Source organism: Chelonia mydas, chromosome 6 (assembly GCF_015237465.2).
Source record: "Chelonia mydas isolate rCheMyd1 chromosome 6, rCheMyd1.pri.v2, whole genome shotgun sequence".
Classification (NCBI taxonomy): domain Eukaryota; kingdom Metazoa; phylum Chordata; order Testudines; family Cheloniidae; genus Chelonia; species Chelonia mydas.
Genome location: NC_051246.2, coordinates 84,272,569 through 84,286,257, shown reverse-complemented (window position 1 = coordinate 84,286,257; position 13,689 = coordinate 84,272,569). Strand labels below are relative to the sequence as shown.

The following is a 13,689-nucleotide window of genomic DNA, read 5'->3' as shown; positions in this document are numbered from 1 at the left end:
ATCTTTCCTGACTGCCTTTCGCATTCTGAAAAGGCCTTGTGAACAGTATCGCTTTCCTTGACTAGTCATATCCTACTTGATGAAAGGCATGAGCCACAAAGTTCAAATTTCTACAAACTTTGAAGTGGAAAGTATCATCACATCTGAGATAATGGTTCAGGCTAGTTCTTGATACTAGTGTATAGTATGTGGATTCCTTTTCAATTAATCTTTAGTTGCTATAAAGCAACGTGCTGAGGATCTTATGGTATTGGTCATGTGCATGGTATGCAGCTGTGCTTGTACCTAATGAAATTTATAGTCCACACCCATACAGTTAGTAGAGTCTGGTTTAGCTCTAAATAGACATTAGAGAAAATATGTCAATAGTAAGACTCCTTCCTGGAATGTGTGATATAAAATTAATCTTGACAAGCCCTTTTGCTTCGGTCTTGATTCTGCTGTGTTGTCAATTTCTTGTTAATCAAGTGGCTGTTCTCAGTAAATAAATAAGAGCAACTAAAATCTTGAAAACCTACAGTCTTTGAAATGTTCTGCTGAAATGTAGTCATACAAAAATTATCTATCTTTTTCTACATTTCTGTTATACTTTAATGGCATGGTTTACAATGAAATAGTATTTGATCTCAAAACATTCAATAAAAATCACTTTTCAATCATAATTCAATAGCAGGTCAATCCTTGTTTTTATAAAGGTCTTGACTGACAACAATATATTGATAAAATCAAGGTTTCATCATAAATTTTGGTTTTCAGTATTGAATTTTGGATGTAGGACAAGATATGAGTTTTTAGCAATATGGAGGTTTGGAATAGTTAATGTTCAGAAATTTGGGGTTTACCTCTGGTCCTCGATTTTATTTATTCCCATAGCAGAAATTAAAATGCAGTAAACACTGGGGCTGTGAGGCCCTTTGGGGATCCAGAATAAAATTCCCTTAAGCTATTGGCTCTTTGTTATTAATGGAGGAAATGATGCAGAGCTATGCTTCTAAATGAATCATTCAGAGCAGGTTGAACTAGTTACCCTACTGAATATTCTGAAAGGACTGAATTCTAAGGATGGAGAACAAATGATGAGGAGGAACTACAAAGAGAGGCTCTTGGGGAATATTGAGTTCAGAAAGAAGCTATGCCCCTGAAAGCATCAGTTTTGGTTTAAACTATTTTGACTTTTATTTTGATTTATTTTATTCTGGCTAGTTGTACATGAAGAGAACAACCTGCGATTTGGGACACTGGTAGTTTCTGTTGTATCTAAAATCTTTCCTGGGATTTGTTTTGTTTCATTCATAAATCCATGTGACTTGGGTTTGCTTTCATGATATTGACCTTGGCCTTCCTCAAAAGATTATGTAAGAAATAAAAGATAGTTTTGGTCCATTTGTCTTTTTATTCGAGCTCTAGGTTCTCCAACAGATGTGGGAAGTGGTGACTCTGAGAAGAGCGATGAACTTGTTAAAAAGTTATCTTGCAAAATCCGCTGTAACTTTCCAAGTGAACAATCGTAATAGTAATAAGGAATATGTAGTTTCTTCATGGAGACATGTCCTATAAAACAGCTTTTGGTGCAGATACCAACATTTATTAATGTCATCAGGACTACTTTAACCCTAAAGCTCAGTAACATGTAATCTACCTTGGGTCTAGTAACATGACCAAGCCATGACTGCAGAATATCTTGAGACAAAATCATTGACCACCTTATGGTACTAACTGGAATAAGTAATCCATGGAAGGAGCAGCCTGGTCATCTTCGAGGGCTAGTGAGATTAGGTGCTGCAGGAACCTTAAAAGCCACCACATACTTTCTGCAGTTTCTAGACCCGTTAACCTGTTAAAGGCTAGCACTTACAGGTCAGTAATGTGTTTGAATTCCTTCAGCAATCAGTTGTGTTCCTTCTCTTTTCGGTGTTTTAAAAAATATAGATTTCACCTCAGTAGCTTCAGTGGATACTACCCAAGAAGAGGAGGGAGCTAAAGAGGATGATGATGTGTTAACCTCTGAAAGTGATGAGAGATCCCACCCTTTCACTAATCCAAAATGGTCCACTAGAGTTTTTGCTGCAGAGTGTGTTTGTAAAATTATCAGCCACTGTGAAAATGCAGGCAGGGCACATTTTGACATAACGCTGGCTCAGGAAAGGAAACAAAGGGATTCAAGAGGTACGTTTTACACTAACTGAGATGCCGAGAGAATTTTATAGAGTGCAAAGAAAACTTTTATGTTTTAACATTTGGTGACTTAAGGGAAATTCATTATAGATTTCTTCATAACCTCTGTTGCAGCCTTTAATTAAAATGATTAGAAGCCTGTACTCATTGAGGTACAGACCAATGGTAAATTAGTCATAATATTAGCATATAATTGCAGTGTTGACACTCACTTACCCAGCTGTTGTAGCATGACATGCAAATAGGGCGCCATTGTTCCTATAGAAAACATTGGCAACTAGAAGCGATAACTGGTGCCTGTGTACTGCAACACAATTTTGTAATCTAGGAATATCCAAGAAACTAGTGTCACTGCTCTGTTTATTCCATAATCTGCATAATTACCGATGAACACACCATTAATTTTCTGTGCTTCCGCATGCTAATCTGAAAATGTTGATGCCTCAAATATAGAGGTTTTTATTTCCTTCAAAATTTTTACCTTAAAATGGAAAAATATTGGCTGATATCATTGCATGATTGGGGAATAGACAAAAGGTGCTCGTTTGAAAGCAAAGGGAACTGTTCACTGTAGATTCTCTGGAGAGTAAAGGCTCCTGTTTAGGATCCACTATATGTAGTACTCACAAGTGACATGCTCTTGGGTATAAACAACTCCTTAAAGGAAATGCAAGCTCCCTTAGCATATAGTAAAGTAGAAAATAAGTTTGAATGCTTTGGGGCCCAACTATGTAAAAATAGAAACAATTGCATCATCTTTAATATAAATTAGACTTTAGAACAAGTTTGTTTTTATTAAATGATTTTTCTTCTTTTGTCCCCAGATGACTTTTTGGTATTGCATTTAGCTGACTTGATCCGCATGGCTTTTATGGCTGCCACAGATCACAGTGACCAGCTCCGTCTTTCTGGGCTTCAGACATTGTTAGTTGTTGTTCGGAGGTTTGCATCTGTTCCAGAACCAGAGTTTCCTGGTCATGTAATTCTGGAGCAATATCAAGCCAATGTAAGCACCTATTGATTATAAAAATTTTATATAAAAAATGGACAATTTGATAACGAAGAGAAAATTTTCAGTAGCTAGTTCTGTAATCAGGGTTCAATTTGTCTGTCACTGAAACTATTGTATTTATTTTCACTTCAGGGTTGAAACTTTGTGCTTGCTTAGACTAAAGATTTTGGGTTTGAAAGCAAAATCTGTTTTGTTTTTGAACATGGCAAATGAAAAAGTGAAGATGTTACACTGTAATTTTTTAAAATAACATTTATAGGTGTGCCTATAATACAAGAGAGAGGTGCATTTCAAATCTAAGGAAATGGTAAAAACCAAAAAACTGCTCAAGTAATTCAGGTTCCCATATTTTTACTACTTCACTCTTAATGAGCATAGTCCTCAGTGAGGAAAAGTCACTGGATAGATCTGATATACATAAATAAGAAGTCTTGCAGTGTCTTTAAATCCTTATTATCCAACCATAACACAAGCAAACAACTATTCAACCCTCCCTATCAGTGCTAACCCTCACAATCCTCATTTCCCCAAAAGCCTGTGAAAATAGATGGGATTCACAGTGACCTGAAGATCAACAGATTTTGGCTACTTCAGGCCAAGGGTGTGAGAGTAAGTTCCAAAGACACTCTCCTCCCAGCAGCCTCTCTTCTCCTTTAACAGAGGGAGCACCAACCAAAGGACCTCTGTTGAATTTGTGTTGCGTGGAGAGGAGGCAGATTGGAAGCCATTTAGGGCTTTGTAAGCTATAACCAACCCCTTTAAGCTCTACCTGGTAATCAGTAAGTAAGCCACTCTAGATAACAAAGCACTCGTGTAAGTGTAGCCATAATGAGATATCCCACTTAATAGGTTGCTGTATTCTTGCTTGAGTTTTGGTTTCCTAAAATAATTTATGATTTAGTTTCACAAAGAGGCCCTTGCAGTCATCTACTCTCGAGGTAACAAAAGTGTGTGCTGCAATAACAAGGTCCATTTATGAAAGAGAAAGTTGCAGCCTTCTGCCTGTCATTGATGAAAAATGCTGTCATGGTCATTTCTCTGGCGAAGTAATCTAATCAAACCCTCACCCTGCACTGCACACCCGCATCAAAAATAGCAGACATGAATCCTATATTAAGGCACAGATATAACTTTTGCCATATTTTTCTGGTTTGTATCCCAATTCACCAGCATCATTTTAATCTTATCTGGGTCTATCCTTGGCCAGCTTCCATACTCCAGTCTCTAGCAAATATTACATAGGGCACTTAACTACATCATCTGGGCTGATAGAAATGGACACACACAACTTTGTGTTACCAGAAAACGTAAGGCTCTATAGCCCATTTCTCCTTCCTAGCGTGCCCTGATAGTCCTCTGGATGAGTGGGGAGAGACCCCGTTGAATCTCACATTGACATGTCCAGCAACACCCAACAAGAAAAGAAATTGGCTATCTGTTCCTGCCACGTAAGACAAGTCAACAATACTTTTATGATCAATGGTATCAAAGACCACTGATCTGATAATATTGGTATGGGCACCAGGTCTTCATTTAATACTCTGAGGATTTCAGGTCCTCTCATAAAATGATAGGCGTCCAGGAGATCTGAAACAGTTAGATACCCTGAGAGTTGTGTCACCACAACCTGTTCTATAATATTTAACCAGAAAAAAAAGAAGATAGATATAGGACAACCATTTGGCAAAGATCTTCAACATCAAACAATGGCTTCTTGAGCAAAGCCCACACAGAATTCCTTAAAGGAAGCTAGCACCTTGCGCCCCCTCCCCACCCCCACCCCATTCAGGAAGGAGTTACCCATTTCCACTTCTTATAAATCCAGCTCCTTTCTATTGGTCTGCACTACCCAAGATGGGCGTAGGTGTGAAACACACAGGCTCTGGCGTGAAGTGCTCCCCATATTTCTGTTACCACAGAAAGTTAAACTAGCAGAAACTCCATCTGGATTATCTGTCCACAACAAATTTGAAGAGAGACTTTACAGATACCCTGGAAACAAATGAATGCTCATTTGCATCCTGCACAGCATTACCTGAGACTTCAAAAAAAATCTGTGTGACACAATCACTCTTTCAGCATGAGATCTGCGTGGCAAAATTTATAGTGAAATTTGATCTTTGGCTGCAAAAAGCATTTCAATCTCTGGGTCTATAGAATAAATGGTTTAAGTAACTAGCAGGATACTTTTTCAATAGGAATTTGGTCTATAAAATAAATGATTTTAAAAAAAGGAATTTTGAAAGATTTGCACAATTTAATTAATGTTTCAGTTCCTTTGAGGGGCGGAAGGGAGTTAAGGGTCAAAGTATCAGCTTTTGAAGGATCCAGTGTAAGGGAGAAATTTAAAGAAGAATTTCCTAACTATAGAGACCAGTGCTTAAATCAGGTTTTATCTGTTGTTTAATAATTTTCTTACAGTATTACCCAGAGGCCCCAGTGAGCCTCACCCCATTGTGCTAGGCACTGTACAAGTTCATATAAAGATACATTCTCTGCCACAAAGAGCAGTGCATCTTAAGTTTAAGTTCTCGTACGCAAACTTAAGCAATGTATCTTAAGTTCTTCTACAAGAATCTTTTAAATCATCAGGGAAAATTTCTCTTCAGTTGCCTTCAGTGAAAGTAACCCTCAGCATGAAGGATTGGTGAAATCCATGTGCCTTGATCAGTGTCTCTTCATACCTTGTTCTTTGTGAAATGAGTAGGGTTTGTGTTCTGTCTCTTTTACTCCCGTAGGTACACAAGTTAAAATCTGTTTATCCTAATTATTAATATTGTGCTGCTTTCTTTTCCTTAAACCCAACTTCCCCTTATGTAAGGAAATCCCACCTCTTAAGTGTCTTTAGGCCTGTCAAGGTTTGGAATAATGTTTTGTTAGGTTTGGGAAACTTTTTATCGGGTTAAGAGTTCAGGGATGAAAAAGCTTTCTTTGATCTGGTTTTTAAAACCAGAGCAAACAGGGGAAACAAGCTTCAATCTCACTGTCTCAAAGAGGAAACCATCTCTTTTATGGAAAAAGCATAACTGTTCTGTCAGGTTGCTCCTCGCTCTCCCCTTTTTCTACCCTCTTCCAAACAAAGACTCTTCATACCCATCACTGAGGGATGGCTCAGGGATTTGAGCATTGGCCTGCTAAACCCAGGCTTGTGAGTTCAATCCTTGAGGGGGCCATTTAGGGATCTGGGGCAAAAATTGGGGATTGGTCCTGCTTTGAGCAGGGCATTGAACTAGATGGCCTCCTGAGGTCCCTTCCAACCCTGATATTCTATGATTCTATGATCTGGCCACAGAACCAGTCTGTATCTGTAAGACAGCAACATCTTGGGATTCCAAGTAATACCTGGCAGCTAGCTACTAGAGAGAACAATACAGTTCTCCAGCAGGAACTAACTTCTAATCATTTTCCCAATCAAATCATGGTGTAAATAGAAGGGAACTGTATAGTTTATAAGAAAAATTGAAACAGACTATTATTTTGCTAAGTGTTGAATGATTTCTCTTTAGGTTGGAGCTGCACTTCGGCCTGCCTTTGCTCCAGAAACCCCGCCTGATGTCACAGCAAAAGCATGTCAGGCAAGTGTTTAAAGCTAAAACTTTCAAATGAAACCCTTTCTAAAAATTAATCTCCTCTGATGGATAGATTTTTAAGCCAGAAGACTAGTCTGATGCTGTACATCACAAGCAGAAGGATTTCACTCAGTTACCCCTGTTTTGAGCCCAATAACTTTATGCGTTGTCTTAAAAGTTCTTCTGAGCAAATTATGTATCACCTTCTGCTAAGGACAGCCTTTAACCTCGCTCCCTATGAGAACAGTGGAAGATGGCAGCCATTTTGAGAAGAGCAATTCTTTTTTGAATTCTCTGTGTCAAAATATTATTCATCAGCCTGTGCTGAAGAATATTGTCATTTCTGAAGAATAATGTCAAGAAGTTACTATTATTCGAACAAATTATTTTCCAAAACTATCCCTTGCACTGGATCCATTCAGCAGGGAAGGCAAGAGGGGGTGACTCTGCTGATGCACAGGCAAAATTGGGGAATAGGAAGGAGAAGGAACTGTGGGTGTGTTGGAAATGTTGAGGTCACAGGAGGGAGGCGTAGAAGTGGAGGAAACTAGCCAGCATGCACGGCCCCTGAGTTGGATACAGTAACCAGAGCGTATTCAATATTAATTCCAGTTAACATTGTTTTTAATTTGGGACTAACGATACTATACCTGACTGGAGAAAAAAAGCTTGTTTAGTAACTTTACAGATAAAATTGGACTATCTAAATTACATTTTTTTCCTGTGATCACACTTTCTATTGTACATCACTAGGTTTGCAGTGCCTGGATAGCAAGTGGTGTAGTTAGTGACCTTAATGACCTTCGAAGGGTTCATCAGTTGCTCATATCATCCTTGACCAAAGTACAAGCTGGAAAAGAAGCACAAAGTCAGCTGTACAATGAAAGTGCCTCAACTATGGAGATATTGGCTGTGCTCAAAGCTTGGGCAGAGGTTAGTAAATTAGATTTATAACAGGACTCTTGGCAACTGTATGATGAGAGTATTGAGCTGTCCTTTCAAGCATAATGAAATAACTTTATACAAATTACAACCATGATAAGTTTGCTATTCTCTACTGAATTTACACACAACCAAATGTATGAACATCTATACACTCAGTTTGTGATAACAAAACTTGCTTTAATATAAAAATTAAATGTGGTCACACAGGTGCATTTTAAACCTTATAAAGTAGTAGACTTGTTAATATTCCATAGTGATTCAATGTCAATTTTAAATTGAGATGGCTTGGATACTTGTGGTTGTCCATTGTAGTTATCTATTTTGGATATACATCATTCACCACTGAAGCTGTAAATTTAATTGGCATTTAATTTGTCACAGGGAGGCTCTGTAGGCGAACATGTCTCAGGCAAGGTATACACATTTCTCATTGTATGACTGCCTGCAAGTTCAGTTAGTCAGTATGGACTTATTCATGTGATCTAAGTGAGTTGGTAATGTGGGTTCATTTGAACAACATACTTTTTAATACAGCCAAAAGCGAGGATGTGCAGCTGGGAACAAAGAAATATAGATCACACTTAAAAGGTGAGGGACTATGTCCTGCAGTGCAGTGATACTGAAAAGAATTACGGGGTAATAGTGGATAATCAGTTGAACAGGGCTCTCAGAACAACACTGTAGCTAAGAGGGTAAATACAATAATTGGATGTAGAAGCAGGGGAATACTGAGTAGAAGCAAGGAGATGGTATTACCTCTGTACACGTGATTATTGAAACCATTACCGGAATGCAGTCTTCGGTTCTGGTGTCCACACTTGATAAAAGATATCAGAAAACTGGAAAGGGTTCAAAAAACAGCTACATGAATGACTACAGATCTGGAAAACATGCCTTATAGAAGAAGGATTTTGGGTGGACTCCTCCTGAAGGTCGAAACAACAGACTGGACTTCTACATAGAGTGCTTCCGCCAATGTGCATGGGCTGAAATTGTGGAAAAGCAGTATCACTTGCCCCATAACCTCAGCCGTGTAGAACACAATGCCGTCCACAGCCTCAGAAACAACTCTGACATCATAATAAAAAAGGCTGACAAAGGAGGTGCTGTCGTCATCATGAATAGGTTGGAATATGGACAAGAGGCTGCTAGGCAGCTCTTCAACACCACTTTCTACAAGTCATTACCCTCTGATCCCACTGAGGGTTACCAAAAGAATCTACAGCATTTGCTCAGGAAACTCCCTGAAAAAGCACAAGAACAAATCCGCACACACACCCCTGGAACTCTGACCTGAGGTAGTTTATCTGCTACCCAAGATCCATAAACCTGGAAATCCTGGACGCCCCATCATCTCAGGCATTGGCACCCTGACAGCAGGATTGTCTGGCTATGTAGACTCCCTCCTCAGGCCCTATGCTACCAGCACTCCCAGCTATCTTCGAGACACCACTGACTTCCTGAGGAAACTTCAATCCATCCGTGATCTTCCTGACAACACCATCCTGGCCACGATGGATGTAGAAGCCCTCTACACCAACATTCCACACAAAGATGGACTACAAGCCATCAGGAACAGTATCCCCGATAATGTCACGGCAAACCTGGTGGCTGAACTTTGTGACTTTGTCCTCACCCATAACTATTTCACATTTGGGGACAATGTATACCTTCAAGTCAGCAGCACTTCTATGGGTACCCGCATGGCCCCACAGTATGCCAACATTTTTATGGCTGATTTAGAACGACGCTTCCTCAGCTCTCGTCCCTTAATGCCCCTACTCTACTTGCGCTACATTGATGACATCATCATCATCTGGACCTATGGAAAAGAAGCCCTTGAGGAATTGCACCATGATTTCAACAATTTCCATCCCACCATCAACCTCAGCCTGGACCAGTCCACATGAGATCCACTTCCTGGACACTGCTGTGCTAATAAGCGATGGTCACATAAACACCACCCTATACCGGAAACCTACTGACCACTATTCGTACCTACATGCCTCCAGCTTTCATCCAGACCACACCACACGATCCATTGTCTACAGTCAAGCTCTACGATACAACAGCATTTGCTCCAACCCCTCAGACAGAGACAAACACCTACAAGATCTCTATCAAGCATTGTTACAACTACAATACCCATCTGCTGAAGTGAAGAAACAGATTGACAGAGCCAGAAGAGTACCCAGAAGTCATCTACTACAGGACAGGCCCAACAAAGAAAATAACTAGTCATCACCTTCAGCCCACAACTAAAACCTCTCCAACGCATCAACGATCTACAACCTATCCTAAAGGATGACCCATCACTCTCACAGATCTTGGGAAACAGACCAGTCCTTGCTTACAGACAGCCCTCCCCAACCTGAAGCAAATACTCACCAGCAACCATACACCACACAACAGAACCACTAACCCCGGAACCTATCCTTGCAACAAAGCCCATTGCCAACTGTGTCCACATATCTATTCAGGGGACACCATCATAGGGCCTAATCACATCAGCCACACTATCAGAGGCTCGTTCACCTGCACATCTACCAATGTGATACATGCCATCATGTGCCAGCAATGCCCCTCTGCCATGTACATTGGTCAAACTGGACAATCTCTACGTAAAAGAATAAATGGACACAAATCAGATGTCAAGAATTATAACATTCAGAAACCAGTCGGAGAACACTTCAATCTCCCTGGTCACTCGATTACAGACCTAAAAGTGGCAATACTTCAACAAAAAAACCTTCAAAAACAGACTCCAACGAGAGACTGCTGAATTGGAATTAATTTGCAAACTGGATACAATTAACTTAGGCTTGAATAGAGACTGGGAGTGGATGTGTCATTACACAAAGTAAAACTATTTCCCCGCCCCCCCTAACCCCCCCACTGTTCCTCAGACGTTCTTGTCAACTGCTGGAAATGGCCCACCTTGATTATCACTACAAAAGGTCGTCCGTCCGTCCCCCCCCCCACTGTCCTGCTGGTAATAGCTCACCTTAAGTGATCACTCTAGTTACAGTGTGTATGGTAACACTCATTGTTTCATGTTCTCTATGTATATAAATCTCCCCACTGTATTTCCACTGAATGCATCTGTCAAGGTTCCTCCCCTACTCTGAACGCTAGGGTACAGATGTGGGGACCTGCATGAAAACCTCCTAAGCTTATGTTTATCAGCTTAGGTCAAAACTTCCCCAAGGTACAAAATATTCCACCCTTTGTCCTTGGATTGGCCGCTACCACCACCAAACAAATACTGGTTACTGGGGAAGAGCTGTTTGGAAATGTCTTTCCCCCCCAAATACTTCCCAAAACCTTGCACCCCACTTCCTGGACAAGGTTTGGTAAAAAGCCTCACCAGTTTGCCTAGGTGACTACAGACCCAGACCCTTGGATCTTAAGAACAGTGAACAATCCTCCCAACACTTGCACCCCCCCTTTCCTGGGATATGTTGGATAAAAAGCCTCACCAATTTGCATAGGTGACCACAGACCCAAACCCTTGGATCTGAGAACAATGAAAAAGCATTCAGTTTTCTTACAAGAAGACTTTTAATAGAAATAGGAGTAAATAGAAGTAAAGAAATCCCCTCTGTAAAATCAGGATGGTAGATACCTTACAGGGTAATTAGATTCAAAACATAGAGAATCGCTCTAGGCAAAACCTTAAGTTACAAAAAAGATACACAGACAGAAATAGTTATTCTATTCAGCACAATTCTTTTCTCAGCCATTTAAAGAAATCATAATCTAACTCATACCTAGCTAGATTACTTACTAAAAGTTCTAAGACTCCATTCCTGTTCTATCCCCGACAAAAACAGCATATAGACAGACAGAGAGCCTTTGTTTCTCTCCCTCCTCCCAGCTTTTGAAAGTATCTTGTCTCCTCATTGGTCATTTTGGTCAGGTGCCAGCGAGGTTACCTTTAGTTTCTTAACCCTTTACAGGTGAGAGGAGTTTTCCTCTGGCCAGGAGGGATTTTAAAGGGGTTTACCCTTCCCTTTATATTTATGACAGCATCCGATGAAGTGAGGTGTAGCTCACGAAAGCTTATGCTCAAATAAATTTGTTAGTCTCTAAAGTGCCACAAGTACTCCTTTTCTTTATGCCTTATAGTGAGAGACCCAAGCAGGTCAGTCTGTTTAATTTATCCAAGAGTAGAGTAAGAGGTGGCTTGATGCTGGTCTACAAGAAACTGCATAGGGAAGACAGTTGATAATACACAGCTCTTAAATCTATCAGGAAAAAGGATTAATGAAATTCAATGGTTAGAAGCTGAAACTAGACGTAAGGAGGGCCATACTGGGTCAGACCAGTGGTCCATCCTGTCTTTGAACAGTGGCCAATGCCAGATGCTTCAAAGGGAGTGAACAGGAAAGGGCAATTTACTGAGTGATCCATCCACTGTCATCCAGTGCCAGGTGCTAGCAGTCAGAAGTTTAGGGTAATATGTGTTGTGTTCAGTGCAATAAACTGGATAGCCTCCACTCTGCTGTTGGACTTCTGCCTGCATTATTTTTACTTTTGCGGGGGTTTGTTCTTTGTGGTGTTGTTTTTTCTTTGTGGGGGGAGTGGTTGTTGGCCTCACTTTGAAGAATGTTTATTATGTGAATCTGGCTCTCACGTGTCCTGTAAACCAGGGCGCTCAAACTGGGGCCAAAGTTATTACATGGGGCTTGTGAGTATATGCACAAAACAGAGAATACTGTGTCTGGTTCTGGTGTCCATAATTCAAGATGGATGATGATAAATCGGAGTGGGTACAGAGACGAGCCACGAGAATGATTAAAGGGTTGGAGAACGTGCCTTATGTTAAGGTCCTGTGTCAATGTTTGTTCACTGCAACATCACAGGAAAGTATTTGAATTTCATGCATTGACTCTGAGTCCTGTTCTCCCTCCCCCGCCCTTGCCTCCCCAACTGCTGCAATTTTTCCAACAGTGGGGAGACAGAAACGGGCCATCCCAGCTTCTGCCTCCTTGCCTGGGCTGCAGCTGCTCATGGAGAATTAGCAGGCTGGTGCCATGCTTTAGGAGGGTGGTGGGCTGAGGGGGGTCGATATCTCACCACATGGTGCCGTCCAGTCCAGGCAGGGATCAGGGCCCAGCTCACTCCAAACTAAGTCCACCACTGCAGGGAACATGGGGCAGTGCTCACAATGCGTAGCTATTAGGAACTTCAGGCTCATCCCCTTACCAACAGGCCTGGGGGAGACACTGCAGCACCAGTCGGCAAGGCGCTGAGCCCAGAAAGCTGAGCCCAGGATCACCACTTGGAACATGAGCAAGTGTGTGCAGGGTGTTCTGCCCTAAAATGGTGTCAGGGGTGGGAGGGCTGTCACAGTGTGGGGAAAGTGGGATGAGACCAGGATCCATCCTCCTCATGCCCCAATTCCCCTGCCAAGGCAGGGCTCCCTCACACACTCGTTTGTGCTCCAGATCTTGGCCACAGCTCTTTGACAGCTGATGCTGCATTGCCTCCTCCAGGCCTGCCTGGGGGCAGAGATGGGTCAGCCTGGGGTTGGTCAGCCAAGGCTCCTAATCACCATACATTGTGGTCATCTTCCTCCCTGCCAGCCAGCTGGGCAGGAAGTTAACCTCCCACGAGCAGCCAAACCATGATTTTTTTTCCAACAGAAGGGAGATGGAACCAGACATCTCTGCTCCCCCCTCCCCACTGTTGAAAAAATCACGGTAGTGAGCTAATTTCATTATTTCTTTGCAGTGTGTGAAATCTTGATTTACACAGGGCTTTTGCTTACAGTGAAAGACTCATGCAGTTCAATTGATTTAACTTCTCAAAGAGAAGGTGAGGGGTAACTTGATCACAAAGTATAAGTACCTACGTGAGGACAGAAGTTTGATATTACAGGGCTCTTTGATTGATAACAAGATCCTATGGTTGGAAGTTGAAGCTAGATGAATTCATACTAGAAATAAAGTGCAAATTTTTAATAGTGAGAGTCACTAACAATTG

General features: G+C 41.2%; 1 protein-coding gene across 16 annotated transcripts in view; it reads left to right on the top strand.

Moving 5' to 3' along the window:
• The window catches only part of HEATR5A (HEAT repeat containing 5A), a 125,267-nt gene that overhangs the window by 85,984 nt on the left and 25,594 nt on the right, over positions 1-13,689 (top strand). For 13 of the 16 annotated variants that reach the window (XM_037900563.2, XM_037900561.2, XM_043549699.1 and 10 more), the window contains 4 exons: positions 1,930-2,166; positions 3,000-3,181; positions 6,694-6,762; positions 7,510-7,689. In XM_037900563.2, the coding sequence (XP_037756491.1) occupies positions 1,930-2,166; positions 3,000-3,181; positions 6,694-6,762; positions 7,510-7,689 (668 nt within the window). The remainder of the gene's footprint in view (positions 1-1,929; positions 2,167-2,999; positions 3,182-6,693; positions 6,763-7,509; positions 7,690-13,689) is intronic. The other 3 variants (XM_043549702.1, XM_043549701.1, XM_043549703.1) reach the window with 1 other exon arrangement.